Source organism: Danio rerio, chromosome 11 (assembly GCF_049306965.1).
Source record: "Danio rerio strain Tuebingen ecotype United States chromosome 11, GRCz12tu, whole genome shotgun sequence".
Lineage (NCBI taxonomy): Eukaryota > Metazoa > Chordata > Actinopteri > Cypriniformes > Danionidae > Danio > Danio rerio.
This window is the reverse complement of record NC_133186.1, coordinates 12701504-12721033: the sequence shown is the minus strand read 5'-3', so window position 1 is coordinate 12721033 and position 19530 is coordinate 12701504. Positions and strand designations below refer to the sequence as shown.

The 19530-nt window shown below is 40.0% G+C and overlaps 1 protein-coding gene across 3 annotated transcripts; it reads left to right on the top strand.

Moving 5' to 3' along the window:
- Window positions 1-4188: 4188 nt before the first annotated feature.
- zgc:174357 lies at window positions 4189-19177 on the top strand. Of its 3 annotated transcripts, none has more exon segments than NM_001365476.1 (7): window positions 4189-4669; window positions 4869-4924; window positions 17871-17914; window positions 18023-18098; window positions 18305-18393; window positions 18670-18809; window positions 18905-19177. In NM_001365476.1, coding segments are annotated over 6 exon segments (525 nt in total). In that variant the 5' UTR covers window positions 4189-4509; the 3' UTR covers window positions 18770-18809; window positions 18905-19177.
- Window positions 19178-19530: the final 353 nt, after the last annotated feature.

Below are 19530 nucleotides of genomic sequence, written 5' to 3'. Positions count from 1 at the left end.
TTCCACTTAGACTTCCTTTACGCGACGCAGCTGGCTCTTAAAGGTAATGGGAGATGAGACTCTAATTGGTTTATTCTCAAAACACACCTATAACTCATTAAGAAAATAAACTCAACCCTTTTAGACCATGCGCTATGGCGCAAAGCGGATTTTCATGTCCTTAAATTAGCAAAAATGCATTCTGACACACCCTGAAAGCTTTTGCGCCCTGTGTTTTGCGCTCTGCGCATGGACCGTCAAAATAGAGCCCTTAGGGAGTCTTTGAGGGAACTGCACTGGAATATTATCTAACCCTGTTGCTTTACTATTTTTAGGTGTTATTAATTTCTTAAATAAATCCCCCTCTTCTACTTTATTAAACACAAAACTTTATAGACTAAAACTCTATAACTAATTTATCAATAAAAATGCCATTTTGTACTGGAAGCTTTTTAACCGTCAATATCAGCTGGTATTAAATAAAATAATTAACAATGTCATAGTCAGATATAATTGAAACACACATGATGAAGCCAGTAAATCTGGTTGTGACTTACCCGTGTGTTACTTTTGTTTCTGATGGGGTCAAAAATTATAATGTGCCATCTATGTTTAAAGTAAAATTTACTTTACTTAACTTTACTTTACTTTACTTTAAAAAATTAAAATTGGGTGCTGCAGATCTGCAGAGTGGATGCGCGCGTACTGAAGAGCGGTGTTATCGCGCGCGTACTGATCAGCTGTGTTGCCGCGCGCGTACTCAAGAGCGGTGTTGTCGCACGCCTACTGAAGGGCGGGACCGAAGGTGTGCCGCGTCACGGGGGCACTTTTGATCCTTTTGGAAGGGCACTTTATATCCAAGACTAAAAAGGGCATGTGCACTGCACAGGTTGAGCCCTATGTGTGCACGTGCCTGCTGCTCCGTGTCCGACCTGGGCGAGACACTGCTCGCTGCAGAGCCTTTTGAGCAGAGCTGATCTCCAGCGAGGGGGAGCATGAGCTCTAGCTCCTCCTCCTATCCGCTTGTTAAATGGTGACGTGTTTGTGACGTATGTATACTGTTTCCGGGTCCAAGTCGCCACTCATTTGAGTGGAGAAATCATTTGTTTATGATCACGTTTTATTCCTATCACACATTAAAGTTAATTTTATATAAAGTCATAGTGTACACAACAATCTCTGGGCTTGCTGCATAAAAAATACCAAAAATGTAACAATTTATAAAAAAATAATCACTTTCTGGCCATCGGATATTAGGCATGATATTGCGATCGTGATTTTCGAAAGCCTTAAATCGATTTGTAAACCTTTATTATTACCATTTCATGAGTCTCCCCATTCAGTTGAATAGAGCGCTTGGACCTGGAAGCCGCTTCGCGTGACGTCACACTTAACAGGCGGATAAGCTGTTTTAATGCGTACACCTACCCCCAGTGACATCACTCGTAGAAGAAGCGCAAGAAAGGAGGAGCTCAAGCTCAAGCTCCCCCTCGCTGGAGCTCAGCTCTGCCCAAATAGCTCTGCAGTGAGGACCACTTGACCTGGGCCGGTTCACTCCTCCTTAAACGACCTGGGGGTCCCGAGCTCACCCAGGAGCTCCATATCGATACCGAACTTAGTGCGGACACCCGATCGACATAGTCCACTGCAGCCCAGAAACCCTGAGCTGTGGAGAATCTGATCATCACAGCGACCTCTAGTGGAGGAAAACTCACTTTTATAGAAGTGAACTAATGCTTTAATACCCTGTGCTAATAATTCACTTACAATAGCATTATAGTTCACTATTAGTATAATACCTTCACTATTATTCATTCATTCATTTTCTTGTCGGCTTAGTCCCTTTATTAAAAAGCGGAATGAACCGCCAACTTATCCAGCAAGTTTTTACGCAGCAGATGCCCTTCCAGTCGCAACCCATCTCTGGGAAACATCCACATACACACTCATACACTACGGACAATTTAGTCTACCCAATTCACCTGTACCGCATGTCTTTGGACTGTGGGGGAAACCGAAGCACTCGGAGGAAACCCACGTGAAGGCAGAGAGAACATGCAAACTCCACACAGAAACTGCACCACTGCCTCGCCACCTTCACTAATAGGAATTCATAACTTGATAATCCATTGTCTGTAATAATTTTTTTTGCATGAGTAAAATTTTCATTTCACAGATTTTTCGTAATAATTAAAACAATGGTAAATCTGATAAATGATTCGAAATGATCCTTATATCAGGGATTATTCATTGCAGTCTTCTTGTTTTGTTTTAATTCATTGATGCAAATTAGGTCTGTAAATCATTTTTCAATATTCTGTAAACATTAAATGAGATCTGAATCACTAACCCTAAACAAAAGAGCTTTTGAATTAGAAACACTCAATAATATGAATCAGCCTTTCAGTTCAAGCCTGCTGCAGTCGCTCTTCTTCTTGGAAAGGTCAGTGCTGATCCTTGTTCTGCAGATTCTGATGTTTTAATACTGCTTGTGGTGTTTTATTTATTTACATGTATATGGGCTTATTTTTGTGATGAAGAAACCCACAGTAATGATAATAAACGAGTAGATTGTGACAGATCCACAGATGCTTTCAGATTTGTGCTCATCATCTATAAGATTTGTCCTTTCTCTTTTTTTTATTACAGTTTTTTTACAATTATTTTGCCACAAATTTCAGAACTTTGGTGTCAATTTTCAAAAGTCTAGACACAAAATTCACAACCTTTGCCAAAATTGTATGTTTTTGCAAAACTTTTAACTCTTTTTTCAAATGCTTGGATACAACACACACAAATCAAACATACTTTGTTCATTGAACTCAGATCACCTTTTCAATATAACACAATTAAACTTCAAATTGATCCCATTTCAAAATGCAACTCAAACATTACAATTGAAATAACCATGTATTCATTTACTTCACGTGATGTTATTATCAACTGATACAAGCACTCCAAATGATGAATAACTGCTGCATTATTGTTGATGTGGGGAAACTGATGTACAATATTACATGTTTAGATGATGAAATAATCAGGATAGATCAAATGACATCAGTTAACACAGAAGATGACCCAACTGAACTACATAGATGTCATCTTTATTCATCCTTAGTCCATATTTATGGTTTCTTTGTTCTGTGTACCACTTTTACGGACAATGTTTATATATTTGACATCACTGTAAGAAAGCCCAGTCACAGCAGACCAATGTCAGGCCTGGATTTACATTGACAGAAGGTTCTTTCTGAGTAATGAAAACACCACTGAAATGTAGAGGAGAACCCGTGACCAAATCCACAAGACCAGACTGATGGTAACACAAAATCCCAAAATAGAAATCTGATATATAGAAATATATGCAAATTACATATGTGACATGATAGTTCATATGAATTTTACATATATAAAATATGTTATACATGTCAAAATATTGCCATTTGTTAAAATATTAGAATTACAAATATGTAGATATATGTTACGTATATATATATGATCTATTATGTTAGATATTTTCTATATGGGGACGTGAAGTGAGAAAAAAAAATACAGTAAACCTACATTATGATGGAATGAATAAAACTAGTTCGGTATATCCACTGTCTGCACTGTTTCCCTTTACACTTATAGACCATAATGAAACCTGTATCATATATTTTAAACAACAATATTTAATGATTGTTAATGATTGTTTATTGAAGCGATGTACATCTTGTGTGCTGCTGGTGATCTAAAGTAGTGTTCCTGTAGTATTTGTATTATAAAAGGATTATGTGAATCAATGATCCTGCAAATGCAAGACTTCTTTAAGGGAATGAATGCTGTATGCAGAACACTGGAGAGTGTTAAAAGTAGTGACTGTTTAGGATTTTGTGTCTAGAGTTTTTTTAATTGACATCAGGGTTCTGAAATTTGTGGCAAAACAATTGGAAAAAAACTGTAACACATAATGAAGATCAAGGGCAAACAAATAAATGATGAGCTTAGAGAGTTTTAAATCATTTTAACATACAGAGATGAACATTTGTTGAAAATACATTTAAAGGTGTTTTTAAAAAGTGTTAAATTACTTTAAAACGGAAAAACAAATCGCCAATAGGTGGCAGCAAGAGACCTCTTTAATCGAGTGAAGCTTTAAGTGATTCATTCAGCCACGAATCACTGATTCAGTGACTCGCCCGACTCTATACAGAGTCCTGAACCATTCGTGTAAGGAAACGCCACTGTGTATTATTCAGAGATGGCCAACTGTTCTGCTGTTTATTGTATTATTATCATAGTAATGATTTCACTATTATTAATGAGAAAATAACGCGGAAGTTTTTAGCGCCTCGTCACGTGATCGTCAACATCCATGGCAACGGATCTTTTTGTGTTGTTTTGAACTTCGCTCATTGGCATCTGATCTCGGCGTCCTTCGTGGCTACTGATTCCCAGATTATTGATTGTTGGATACATCGATTGATCGTCTGCTTCTCCCATCATTCAGGTTTGATTCTTGTTATCACACTGTGGTTTGTATTCAGTATGTCTTGTGTTCATTACAGGTTTCAGAGTCGCCTCACCTACGACTCGCTCCAGTTTGAGGGCCTCAACATCACTGCGGGAGAGCTGAAGCGGCAGATCATGAGGCGCGAGAGGCTGAAGTTCTGCCAGCTGAAGATCAGCAAAGCCCAAACTGATGAAGGTGAGATGAGGAAAAGCCACTTAAACTATACTACACTAACATTAGATGTGTTATTAGACAGACTTGTAGAAGCTGTGATGCGTTATCATGACTCTGATGGTGACATATAGTGATGTTTTGAGTGTTTTAAAATGCTAATGGCACTCAAAGTATACCATGGTAAATTATTATTAATATATAAACTTTATTTTGCTGTCAGAATACACAGACGATGATGCTCTCATCCCCAAAAACATGTCGGTCATCATCAGACGGGTCCCTGCGGCTGGACTGAAGTCATCAAACAGAAGATTTGTTGGGTAAGTCATGTGAAATGAGCGCAATCGTCCTCTGATAGATGTTATATGAAGAGTTTGAGTCTGTCTGTGGTGTTTTAGTCACACAAGCTCCTTTGTTTTGCAGCCATCAAGCTGGACCATCAGCTAAATCTTCTCAAACAGGTGATTCTTCACTCCTCTCACTGGAGCAGCTGTTGAAGGTATTGAACAAATGATTAATTCACCCCACTGTGCTGCTCTGTATTGAACTGCAGTGTTTGCATTTGAGGCGTCATAATGACATGTAGTGCAGAATATCAATACACAGTGTAAAACACACAAACACACACACACACACACACACACAGCTACTTAGGCAGACCAGTAAAATAAAATTCTAATGTGCAAATGCCTGTGAAACAGACTGAGAATCTGGCTGAGGCAAAGGCATCAGAGGAGGACAAGCTGAAAGCGGTGATGTACCAGTCCAGTCTGTGCTACTACTCCAGCAGGTGAGCGTTCAGACACTGACAGGTTTGGTTTGTGAGAAATGTTAAAGCTGATTCTCATGGTTCTGATGTTCATCAGTGAGGCCATGACACTGCTTGGGCTTCTTCCACCCAACTATGTCTGCTTTCACTGTGGGATCCCAGGACACCACATTAGGCACTGCCCCTCTAAAGGCAGGGCTCGAAATTAACCTTTTTGCTTGGTAGCACCGGTGCTACTAACTTTAAAAAGTTAGGCGCATCAGCCAAAATTTAGTCGCACCCACCAATTATGAGCACCGTTACTACAAGTTTTATACAAACAGATTTATTGTATTTGAAATCAACACTAATCAAACTAACAAGCAAAAAAAAAATAATATAAATATGCATGCGTGAGGAAAATATGTCTCAACGAAATCCCGTGATCACAAGAAAATAGATTTTTATAACATAACTGAGTGACCAAAGCACGGAGCGCTCACCGGCCCTGCACGCACTGCTTGAATGAATCTGTTACGATCTGAACGGTATAACGTTAACTGTGCTGTTCTCACAAGTGCTGTCTGATATTGCACTGATGCTTTTGACACATATTGTACCTTATTGTATGCATACGTCATGTTAATAGCCATACCGGTCTTTTCATGAGTAAGTTAGCGATATTAATTTACTCAGTGTAAGCCCGTTTGTGATGGTGTACGTGATGTTAAATTTGACATATAGCTGCCCCTTGCACGGCGGAGAGCATCTGGCAATTATATGAAGGATTAAACAGAAGCTCTCGTGCTAGATGTGGCAAACAGTTACCTGAAAACTCCATCCCACAGACTTTTTATAGCGGACTTGAAGCCAACAGAAGTCTTCTACTCTTGGAAAAGTGTAGATGGTGGATTAACATTCAGCACATGATCACTAGTAAGATGTGTCATTATTTGTAACTAGATGGTTTCTAAAACTAAATCTGTCCGCGTTATCTTCAATCTCATCTTTAGCGCTTTAGTTTTCCGCGGTAGCAGCTCTCTGTCATCTGAAGCCAGAAGGCGCTGACTGAGTGATTGACAGCTGATATTAACCAATCATTCGCGTTCAGTGCTAGAGCAGTGGGCCAATAAGAAGAGCGCGAAGCCGGGGCAAGCATTACGAACTTGGATTTGTTTACTGCAGCAAGACGACATGACAACTGTTTAAAACCATTCCTGAGCGCTGCGTTTCCCGTTCCAAGTGCTAACAAAGAGCTTAGAGATGAATTCTGCGTGAATGTCTCCCAAATCCGCGCATGTGGTGAACATTTTGCAGTAAAAACTGGTCGCACACAACAATTTTAAGCACTCGCAGAAATGCTCCCAAAAATATTTTATGGTCGCATAGATAAAATTTCGGGCGCATATGCGACCAAAATGGTCGCAATTTCGAGCCCTGAAAGGGGTAACTGGGTTTTCTAAGCTTATGGTTGCTGTGAACTTGAGCTCTTGTCTCCATCAGTCAGATTGTTTGCTCTGTCGTTTGACTGTCACTCATGAATTCACAGGGCAGCAGCTCTGCTCCGCACAAGCGCATCAGGAGGAGCACAGGGATTCCCCGCAGCTTCCTGTTGGAGGTGGACGACCCAAACCGAAAGGGAGTCATGATGGACGGCAGCGGCAAATACGTCATTCCCATCATAGACGCGTGAGTAAACTGTACTTGGCATTGCAGCATGTTATAGTGTTTGTGAAAATCTCACATTATGTCTGATTGTGTGTGTTTGCGCTCGATCTGTTCAGTGAGGCCTATGCTGCTGAGAAGAAAAAGAGGTCATCCTTCTCCTGCCAGACCAAGCCGCTGCCCTTCTCTTCCTCAGCTGGTGCAGCATCTTCAGTCCAGGACGCCAGAGGGAAACGTTCCCGCTCCCCATCTCCACCAGAGACGCACGGAGACCAGAAGAGACCACGTCACTGAGAAACCTTCACCCAAGAGACCTGGAGCCGACGTGAGCACAGTGTATATATTGTACATAGTTTATGAATAAAACTGAATAAAGATTATAGCAGCATAAACTGTGGACTGGTTGACCTTCACACAATACAGAAACACAACAGAAAATGATCAACACATTAAGATAGAAATGATGAACAAACATGCTGCGGGAGAACCAGTGTGCTGTCCTGCTCAGAATCTAAAACTTTTAGTTAAAGTCTATTTCAGAGGTGCTTCAGGGAAACTTTTTCTTATGAAAGGCCAAAAACTAAACTCGTCTGAGGGTGGTGGGCTGGAGGTAAATCTACCAAACTGTAAAATTGTCAATGTAATTTCCTAATTTATTATTATTATTCATTATATAATTTACATCATTCACTGAATACTGTAATTTACAACATTTAAAATTATTTAATTGTATTAATAATTATACATTTTATAATGAATGAAAATCTTACAATAAAACATGAACAATCCCATTTATAACACAAATAAAAAATACACTTTGCCTTCGCTTGCTGATGTCTTCTGTAATGTCTGCTCTCCTTCAAGTGACTATTATTTAATTTGATTCATTCACAACATTTCATTGAAATGTTTAATTTCAGTTTGTTTATTTTTGTATCTCAACAGTTAAAAAACAAAGTTATGTTGTATTAGAAATGACAATCTCTGTTAAAGACTTTCCCCCAAAACTCCCCATCATTCTCCCTCTCTTCTCAGATGGGATGGAGGGCCAAATCAAAGGTTACCGTAGATCCTCTTTGGCCCACGGGCCCTAGTTTGGGCATCTCTGATTTACACCGATGACATGCTCATCTAATCAATCCTGGCCAAACAAAATGTTGCAGCTCATCTGGTCTTCAATGATCCCAAGAGAGCCCACGTCACACCTCTCTTAAGCCTGATTTATACTTCTGCGTCAAGTGACCGGCGTAACCCACAGTGCATGCAACGCGCGTGGCTGTGCATTTATACTTCTGCGCGCTGTCTCTGTTGGTCTGCATCGACACTTCCGAAACGCTAGTTGGCAGTGAGGTGTAAATGTTCCTTTGTGTCGAGTTTCTTCACTGCTTTTTTGCTTTTCCTGAACACTTCCGATGTACAAGTTGCTCAAACTCGCTCATTTAGAGGCAGGAACCGGCGGACGTGCAACAACTTTAACTATGAGGTAAACACAAAACAAAACTTTCCATCTGGAGCTCCTTCACGGGACTCCACATTTGTAAACAATCGCTCGCGCCATTCGCGCGGCTCTCGGTCCCGCCCAGACTCGTCAGCGCTACCAAGCCGACCAATCACAGAGCTTGCGCTACGCGTCGTTGCGACATGTAGTTACAATTTTTGAGAGGTGCACGTAAGCGATGCCGACGGCCACGGCGAAGGGCTATGCGCCAACGCCGTAGCATACGCCAGCGTTTGACGCAGAAGTATAAATCAGCCTTTACCTCTCCACTTACACTTGGTACACTTGCCCCTCTGTCCAGAAGTGAGCACTGCCTCTTAGAACCATCCCATCAAGGATTTGGGGGTGTTTAACCCTTCTGTGCTGTTGGTGAAGTTTTGGTCCACTCTGGGCTGATTTTGAGGCTTAATTTACCAACAACTTTCTCTGTGGTTCAGCAAATGGGATGATTTTTGGTGACAAGTCTTGTTGACACATATTTTGGGAAAATACTTTTAGAATTTTTTAAAAACTCAACAATACACTCTGGGCAAATTTACCACCCTTTCATTGTGTTCATGGCTGTTTTTGCCCAAGTGATTTCCATTATTTTTAAATGCAACGTCATGACAGCGTATAATCATGCATTCTTGATTGTTGGTGGTTTTTCCTGTTGGGAAGAGGTAAGATTTGTGATTTTTACTGGTGATCATCAGTTACAGTTCAAAAAAGCTTGATTTCTTGCTTTTATATGTTGTTTATTGAGTGTGTGAGGTTGTAAGAGAGACTTTTACACACATATATTGATGTGTAGGAGAAAATACAAAATAGGCACCTCAGCTGTCAGAACATAGTAAACATAGTAAGTGTACTTATGCATGCACTCTATAAATTGCAGTTTTACTCCACAGAACTCCATATAAAAGTCAGACACGCTTTTGCACGGGGCAATGTAAAGGATTTAATGGTGCCAACTGATGATCAACAGTAAAAATGAAATTTGAACTCTTCCTAAGTGGGAACCCACTAACCAGAGTTGGTGCTGGTCAAAATGAGACCCTAAGATAATTTTTACTGCGGTGCTTCAGCAGAGAAACAAAAACACACAAACATATGTGTTTAAATGTGTATTCATTCTGTGTGTGTGTGTGTGTGTGTGTGTGTGTGTGTGTGTGTGTGTGTATGTGTGTGTGTGTGTGTGTGTGTGTATGATATGGCTGAAAAAAATGTAAACAGTGATTTTTGCACTCATTCATTCATTTTCTTGTCGGCTTGATCCCTTTATTAATCTGGGGTCACCACAGCAGAATGAACCACCAACTTATCCAGCAAGTTTTTATGCAGCGGATGCACTTCCAGCCACAACACATCTCTGGGAAACATCCACACACACACTACAGACAATTTAGCCTATCCAATTCACCTGTACCACATGTCTTTGGACTGTGGGGGAAACCAGAGCACTGGGAGGAAACCCACGCAAAGGCAGGGAGGACATGCAAACTCCACACAGAAACGCCAACTGAGCTGAGGTTCGAACCAGCGACCCAGCAACCTTCTTGCTGTGAGGCGACAGCACTACCTACTGTACCACTGCCTCGCCAATTTTTGCAGTAAACCTACATTATGATGGAATGAATAAAACTAGATCAGTATACCCACTGTCTGCACCGTTCCCTCTACACTTATGTATAAACCATAATGAAACCTGTATCATATATTTTAAACAACAATATTTAATGATTGTTAATGATTGTTTATTGAAACGATGTGCGTTTAATGTGCTGGTGATCTAAAGTAGTGTTCCTGTAGTATTTGTATGATAATAGGATTATGTGAACCAATGATCCTGCAAATGCAAGACATCCTCAAGGAAATGAATGCAGCATGCAGAGTTTTGATTACTGGAGAGTTTGTGTTAAAAGTAGTGACTGTTCAGAGTTTTGTGTCTAGAGTTTTGAAAATTGACATCAGGGTTCTGCAATTTGTGGCAAAATGATTGAAAAATACTGTAAGAGAACGGTAGTCAAGCACTTTTCATAACGTATTTGAATTACTTCGTAATGTGGAGTTAATTCAAGCCTTTCTGCAATGATGAGTCACACACAATGTCATTACAAAGTTCCTGTGCGCACACAGACACACACACATATGCGTTTTAAAGCTGATTTATACTTCTGCATCAAGTTTACGTGTATGGAGTATGGACACTGACGCTGACCTCTCTAAAAATTAAACTATATATCACGACAATGCGTATCGCAAACTCTGTGAATGGTCGGCTTGGTAGAGCTGAGATGTGTGGTCAGGGCTGAGAGCTACAGGAGAGTATTTACAGGTGTTGAATCCGGTGAGGGAGCTCCATATGGAAACTTTTGTTTTTGTGTTTGCCTTATTATTAAAGTTGTTGCACATTCCCTGGTTCCCGACTATGAATGAGTGAGTTTGAGCTACAGTATGTTGCATTAACAAGAAGAAACTCAACACAAAGGAACATTGAAAACCTGTTGCCAGCTAGCATTTTGGAAGTGTTATTGCAGAGCAACACTAACAGAACACAGAAGTTTAAGTGCATTGCTTCACGCAAGGCGTGTGCCATAGGTCACGGTGATAACTTGTTGCAGAAGTATAAATCAGCCTGAACTTTTCACTGTTTTTGACAGAAATGTGACAGTGAAACCCCTATATGACTGTTCATGTCTGTACACGATAAATGATTCTGTGTGCCTTATAGTAGGGGAGAGCGGGGACGAAAGTAACACTGGACAAAAGTAACAAAGGCCAGATAACATTGGCTTTCCAGGCTATGACAGCATATTCAGCCCGTTACTGTAACAGCAGGGCAGGAGTGGGATTTCTTTTCAGCCCTGCAGTTTCAAGCCTTTCACCGGCCCACCTCTGTTCACGACTGACTATATTAAAATAAGGTCATTTGCAATTCAGTTTCTAAAGACACTATCACGTCTTTTTCAAGGAAACAGCTGCATTAGAACTTCAAATGTTTTTCATAAATATGAGAAGATTAAAGGGTAGCTAAATCTCCAAAGCTATACTTTAAACATCACATTGTCCCTTCCTGCAATATGTGAAAATATATTCTGTGCAAAATTCTTTATAGATATGCAGTCTTTTGTAACGGTGGTCACACAAAAAAATCTAAATAAAATATGTACACCCACATAAGTAACCCAAACAGTATTATATTGTCCTCCTAACTCTAAAAATGAAATAATAATAATAAAAATAACACTTTACTCAGGTGAGGTTAGAGCAGCAGCATCACAACACAACATGCTGACCACTGGACCACAATGTCGCTGTTATGTTGGTGAGTTTGGAAGAATAAATAAATATTGCGCTGGTATCTGCAAGACTCTTTTAACCACAGTATTACTTTCTATTGAAGGCTTAATCTTTTTCACCCCTTTTTTATATTTCTGATCAAGTTATGTCAGATTTATTAATGTAGTGAATCATCTGATTTTCATTGAGCAGGTGTAATATTCATTAATATTAATTATTCAAATTCTTTTTTTCACTAAGGTGCCGCTGTTTAAGGTCGAATGCTAAATGATCATCATTAACCTGCTGGCTGCGTTTTGCTGCCTGCGAGAAAATAAATAAAAAGAGTGAGGCTATGGTCAAATAAATAAATGAAAAAAGTGCGACTGCTGAGAGTGCAAGCAGCTAGGGACACCGGCCCTCGCGGCCAAAAAACTTTCCCGGTGCTCCCGATTAGCCAATCCGGGCCTGTGTAACAGGTATAGAAATAATAGTTCACTTTATTTATAGAATTACACAAAATGTGTGTTTTACCTGAAGTGTTTATTAAGTATACCTGCTCCTTTAAATTTCTGAGAAAGCTTAAGTTTTTTAATTTCCTGTTCTGCACCCGCCTCCTCCTTTTCTGTACTGACTGCACATGGGAGAGGTGGGTGTCTGCAGCTCTAATTAATCTTATATTTACTTGACTTTTGAAGCCAGTTTTTATGTTTCAATATTATGTATAACTTTCTTTTTCACATATTTCACATAGTTCGTTATTTTTGTGTTTTCATTTTAATTGAGGTTTTGATTTATATTTGTCTGATTGAAGCATGTAAAAGTGATGAGGGCGAAGACACACTGTAAAATCTGTGCTTTTGTTTACATCAGGAGTGATTAAAGAGCCGTCACAACTGCTGATACCTGTCTGGTTATTCCCACAATAAAAAGAAAACACAATGCAGAACCCTTGATGGAGCTGCCAAATATCAGATGATGGGTTCAAAGTAACAATGTGTAAATTATGTTTAAAGTGAAATTCATTCAATCATTCATTTTCATTTCGGCTTAGTCCCTTTATTAATCGGGTGTCACCACAGCGGAATGAACCGCCAGTTTTTCCAGCATATGTTTTACGCAGAGGATGCCCTCCCATGTTGCAACCCATTACTGGAAAACACCCATACACTACAGACAATTTAGCTTACCCAATTCACCTATACCGCATGTCTTTGGACTTGTGGGGTAAACCAGACCAACCAGTGAAAACCCACACCAACACGGGGAGAACTAAAGTGAAATTCTTCTATAATTTTTTATAAATACCACCCGATATTGATAGACCACACTTATGAGTTAGTAACCACAGCAAAACATATTTCTGTCTAAAACATCATCTTTTCAAAATACACTCATGAAATTGAGATAATTTCTGTATTTCTGTTTACAAATAAAATGTCTAATCTACAAATAAACTTTTATTCATTCATTTATTTTCTTTTCAGCTTAGTCCCGTTGGTTTACCACAGCGGAATGAACCCCCAACTTATCCAGCACGTTTTTAGCAGATGCCCTTCCAGCTGCAACCCATCACTCGAGAAAACTAAACTTTTAGTTATTTCTAATTATTAACACACAGCCATGTCATTCATCTCAAAACCTTTATTACTTCTTTTTTACTGTTAGAAAGATATATCAGAGTAAAAACAACTAGTGTAAAAGTCTGCGTCTCTCTGTGTCGCTCAGGCTGCACTGCAGTGTCTATTCACAGGCGCAATCCCACTACTGATCGGCACGGGGGATTTGACCTGCTCCGTCTCCGACCTGGGCCGGTTCACCCCTCCTTAAACGACCTGGTGGTCCCGAGCTCCCCCAGGAGAACCATATCGATACCGAACTTAGCGCGGACACCCGATCAACATAGTCCACTGCAGCCCAGAAGCCCTGAGCTCAAGCGATCCGCAGCCTCAGCCTCCCAGTAGCTTGGATTACAGGCGCGCGCCACTGAACCCGGCGAGGGCTGAGAGAATCAGAGCTGTGGAGAATCTGATCATCACAGCGACCTCTAGTGGAGGAAAACTGAATGATGAATAATAACTGACTTCATAGCCTTATGGCATTAGATAATAATAAACAGCAGTATGATCACAAATAAAAACATTACAGTAATTAGTATCAACATAATATTTTTGAACTAAAGATTATTATACCATATTTATTAGCCTTTACAACTCATTTTATGAGTGCCACAACATTCTGTTTTCTGTATCAACTAATTAAATGTAATAAATACTGTAGTATACTTTAGTTTTTTTTACTACAGTAAAAGTGGTTTATTGTATCATAATACATATAGCTGTAGAAAATATATTACAGAATGGGTGATTTGTTTATATTAGGTGTGCATCTGCATAAAACATTACAAACAATCTACGAGCAGAGATAAATACAATATAAAATTCTGAAATAAAATGAACAGAGCTTTGTTGTTTTTCAACGAGTCTAACAGTATTCAGGTACAGTAATGTAATAATCAAATGTAAAATAATACTGCTATTGTCTTCATTTTTTAATTAAATAAAATGATTTGCTATTAAAATGACAAATTATGCAATTTATTAGACCTGAATGATTTTACAGTCGCAGGCCTCAGAAACACACGCAAATGCTAAATTATAATCCAGACTCAACCTTGTATTTCTTGTGATGTGACTATTGTGAATGATCATTGATGCTGAAATAATGCTCTGGGATAATTTATGTGAGCTAAGGGATAATTGACCCAAAAATGTTAATTCATAATCGTCACAATCATATTTATGCGGTGAACTATCCATTTAAGATTGTGCAAACAGTGAACCTCTGAAAAAGTAAAGCTTTAATGTTTTAATTTTCCACTTAAATACCCGTTCCTCATCTAACATTCATTCATGCAGTGAATAATATCATTAACTGAGTTACATATTTATTATTCAGTTTACTCTTACTCATCTACTAACTGTGGTGTCAGATGCGGTTTTGACCTCCATCAGTGTTTTTAACATCTATAAGACTCGACAGAATCTCACACAATCTGTGGCATAAATTGATAGACTGTTTCAGCTTTAGCAGCACATCATGCTGAATTACTGATCCTGAGCTGAACATTGTTTATACAAGTACAAGTTATTTATTCTGGTCTAAAGACTAAAAAGCTGTTTAATATTAAAGATAAAAGGTAAACTAAAACCACTTTGTCCTCTCTGTCACTAAATATGTTTTAGCTGTTTTATGATTAAAAAATTATGTTTGTAATAATTAATCTGCAACCAACAACCTGCAGTATTTTATAATATGGTGGCCTTTAGCGTCATTGTGCAATATATGAACTGTGGATTACACTAGAGGCCACATCTGCATCTGACACCATATTTAGTGACTGAAAAAGTGTTGATTCAATTAGTGAATGAATGAATGAATGAATGAGATACTCACTGAATGAGTGAATGTTAGTCGCTGAACTGCTTTTCTGTTGTCATTTAAAAGCTTTTCATTTCCTGATGAACTGTGGCCTATTTGACGAGATGTTTCGCTGTTAAACGGCAAATCATAAATAATTTAGTTATGAAAATATTGTTTCTATATGTATTAATCATTATATATATAATATATATGAGTCACTGGGGGTTGCAGGCACTGTTATTCAATGGTTCAGATCTTACCTCTCTGACAGGTCATTCAGGGTGTCTTGGAGGGGAAAAGTGTCCAACCTACAGCATCTAAACACTGGGGTACCTCAAGGCTCTGTTCTTGGGCCACTTCTCTTCTCCATCTACACGACATTTCTAGGACCAGTCATTCAGAAACATGGATTCTCCTACCACTGCTATGCTGATGATACCCAACTATACCTCTCTTTTCACCCTGATGATCCCTCGGTTCCAGCTCGCATCTCAGCCTGCCTGTCGGACATTTCACACTGGATGAAAGATCATCATCTTCAGCTTAACCTCACGAAAACAGAAATGCTTGGAGTTTCTTCCAACCCGACTCTGCACCACAGTTGCCTTTAAATAGCACAACATTGTGATTAACTATTCAGTACAATAAACTTTACTATGTGGTTCTAAAATACTATAGTATTTAGTTTAAATAACTATATTTTATTTGGGACCGTACTGCTGTTTATTTTTATCCAAACAGTGCCATAAGACCAATAAAAAGTCAACTTTACTTCATCATTCATCATTTCCTCCACTAGAGGTCGCTGTGATGATCAGATTCTCCACAGCTCTGATTCTCTCAGCTCTCGCCGGGTTCAGTGGCGCGCGCCTGTAATCCAAGCTACTGGGAGGCTGAGGCTGCGGATCGCTTGAGCTCAGGGCTTCTGGACTGCAGTGGACTATGTTGATCGGGTGTCCACACTAAGTTCGGTATCGATATGGTGCTCCTGGGGGAGCTTGGGACCACCAGGTTGTGTAATGAGGGGTGAACCGGCCCAGGTCGGCGACGGAGCAGGTCAAATCCCCCGTGCTGATCAGTAGTGGGATCACACCTGAGAATAGACACTGCAGTGCAGCCTGAGCGACACAGAGAGACGCAGACTTTTCTTCCAGGAGCACTTACACATACAAAATAAAGAGGAGAAATACTAATTAATCTCTTTCCCTAATTTTTTATTGTTCTGACCATTCTAGATTTATAGGGTCATCATAATTGCATTATAACAGGCTTCATCAGGCAGTAAATCTTTTGGACTCTTAAAATGTTCTTTTGATTATCAGAAACAATAAATATCACACACTTCTGATCACTTCTACATTCACTGTAATCCACTGCCACAATCACACACACACACACACACACACACACACACACACACACACACACACACACACATACACACACACACACACACACACACATACACACACACACACACACACACACACATACACACACACACACACATTGCTGTATAATAAAGCTTTGAACTAAACTTTGGATTTGGATGAGGCAACTTTAATATTTTATTGATTTTAACACGTAATGAAGATCAAAGGCAAACATGAAGGGATTTACATTATAAACGCATCAGGAAATGATGAGATTAGAGAGTTTTAAATCATTTTTGACACACGGAAATAAACTTTTGTAGAAAATAAATTTGAAGGTGGCTTTAAAAAAAGTGTTAAATTACTTTAAAAACGAAAAAACAAATCGCCAATAGGTGGCAGCAAGAGACCGCTTTAATCGAGTGAAGCTTTGAGTGATTCATTCAGCCACGAATCACTGATTCATTGACTCGCCCGACTCTTTACAAAGGCCAGAATCATTCGTGTACGGAAACGCAGCTGTGTTTTATTCAGAGATGTCCAACTGTTCTGCTGTTTATTTTATTATTATCATAGTAATGATTTTACTATTATTTATGAGAAAATAACGCGGAAGTTTTTCAGCGCCTCGTCACGTGATCGTCAACATCCATGGCAACGGTTCTTTTTGTGTTGTTTTGAACTTCGCTCTGTCATTGGCATCTGATCTCGGCGTCCTTCCTGGCAACTGATTCCCAGATTATTGATATTATTGATTGTTGGATACATCGATTGATCGTCTGCTTCTCCCTTCATTCAGGTTTGACCCTTGTTATCACACTGTGTTTTGTGTTCAGTATGTCTTGTGTTCATTACAGGTTTCAGAGTCGACTCACCTACGACTCGCTCCAGTTTGAGGGCCTCAACATCACTGTGGGAGAGCTGAAGCGGCAGATCATGAGGCGCGAGAGGCTGAAGTTCTGCCAGCTGAAGATCAGCAAAGCCCAAACTGATGAAGGTGAGATGAGGAAAAGCCACTTAAACTATACTACACTAACATTAGATGTGTTATCAGACAGACTTGTAGAAGCTGACATGTGTTATCATGACTCTGATGGTGACATATAGTGATGTTCTGAGTGTTTTAAAATGCTAATGGCACTCAAAGTATACCATGGTAAATGATTATTACTATATTCAAACTTTATTTTGCTGTCAGAATACACAGATGATGATGCTCTCATCCCCAAAAACACATCTGTCATCATCAGACGGGTCCCTGCGGCTGGACTGAAGTCCTCCAACAGAAGATTTGTTGGGTAAGTCATGTGAAATGAGCGCAATCGTCCTCTGATAGATGTTATATCAAGATTTTGAGTCTGTCTGTGGTGTTTTAGTCACACAAGCTCCTTTGTTTTGTTTTGCAGCCATCAAGCTGGACCATCAGCTAAATCTTCTCAAACAGGTGATTCTTCACTCCTCTCACTGGAGCAGCTGTTGAAGGTATTGAACAAATGATTAATTCACCCCACTGTGCTGCTCTGTATTGAACTGCAGTGTTTGCATTTGAGGCGTCATAATGACATGTAGTGCAGAATATCAATACACAGTGTAAAGCAAACATCAATACACACAAACACACACACACACACAGCTTCTTAGGCAGACCAGTAAAATAAAATTCTAATGTGCAAATGCCTGTGAAACAGACTGAGAATCTGGCTGAGGCAAAGGCATCAGAGGAGGACAAGCTGAAAGCGGCGATGTACCAGTCCAGTCTGTGCTACTACTCCAGCAGGTGAGCGTTCAGACACTGACAGGTTTGGTTTGTGAGAAATGTTAGAGCTGATTCTCATGGTTCTGATGTTCATCAGTGAGGCCATGACACTGCTTGGGCTTCTTCCACCCAACTATGTCTGCTTTCACTGTGGGATCCCAGGACACCACATTAGGCACTGCCCCTCTAAAGGGGTAACTGGGTTTTCTAAGCTTATGGTTGCTGTGAACTTGAGCTCTTGTCTCCATCAGTCAGATTGTTTGCTCTGTCGTTTGACTGTCACTCATGAATTCACAGGGCAGCAGCTCTGCTCCACACAAGCGCATCCGGAGGAGCACAGGGATTCCCCGCAGCTTCCTGTTGGAGGTGGACGACCCAAACCGAAAGGGAGTCATGATGGACGGCAGCGGCAAATACGTCATTCCCATCATAGACGCGTGAGTAAACTGTACTTGGCATTGCTGCTTGTTCTAGTGTTTGTGAAAATCTCACATTATGTCTGCTTGTGTGTGTTTGCGCTCGATCTGTTCAGTGAGGCCTATGCTGCTGAGAAGAAAAAGAGGCCGTCCTTCTCCTGCCAGGCCAAGCCGCTGCCCTTCTCTTCCTCAGCTGGTGCAGCATCTTCAGTCCAGGACGCCAGAGGGAAACGTTCCCGCTCCCCATCTCCACCAGAGACGCACGGAGACCAGAAGAGACCACGTCACTGAGAGACCTTCACCCAAGAGACCTGGAGCCGACGTGAGCACAGTGTATATATTGTACATAGTTTATGAATAAAACTGAATAAAGATTATAGCAGCATAAACTGTGGACTGGTTGACCTTCACACAATACAGAAACACAACAGAAAATGATCAACACATTAAGATAGAAATGATGAACAAACATGCTGCGGGAGAACCAGTGTAAAACTTTTAGTTAAAGTCTATTAAATGTTAATCTGAAAAAAATAAAACGCTGATGGAAGGAAGGCTGCTGGTGGGAGTCCCGACTGGGTCAGATGGCATTTCTGTATGGAGTTTGCATGTTCTCTCTGTGTTCATTTGGGTTTCCTCTGGGTGCTCCACTGTAGGTAAATGAATAAACTAAATTAGCCATAGTGTATGTGTGTGTGTGTGTGTGTGAATGAGGGTGTCTGAATATTTCCCAGTACTGGGT

Bases quoted from the DNA above. Each gene is read 5' to 3' on its own strand.
- zgc:174357 (XM_073915334.1), top strand. From the start codon at position 17,454: ATGTCTTGTGTTCATTACAGGTTTCAGAGTCGACTCACCTACGACTCG. The intron at 18,099-18,304 runs GTATTGAACAAA...CCTGTGAAACAG, and splicing joins CACTGGAGCAGCTGTTGAAG to ACTGAGAATCTGGCTGAGGC. The intron at 18,394-18,469 runs GTGAGCGTTCAG...GATGTTCATCAG, and splicing joins CTGTGCTACTACTCCAGCAG to TGAGGCCATGACACTGCTTG.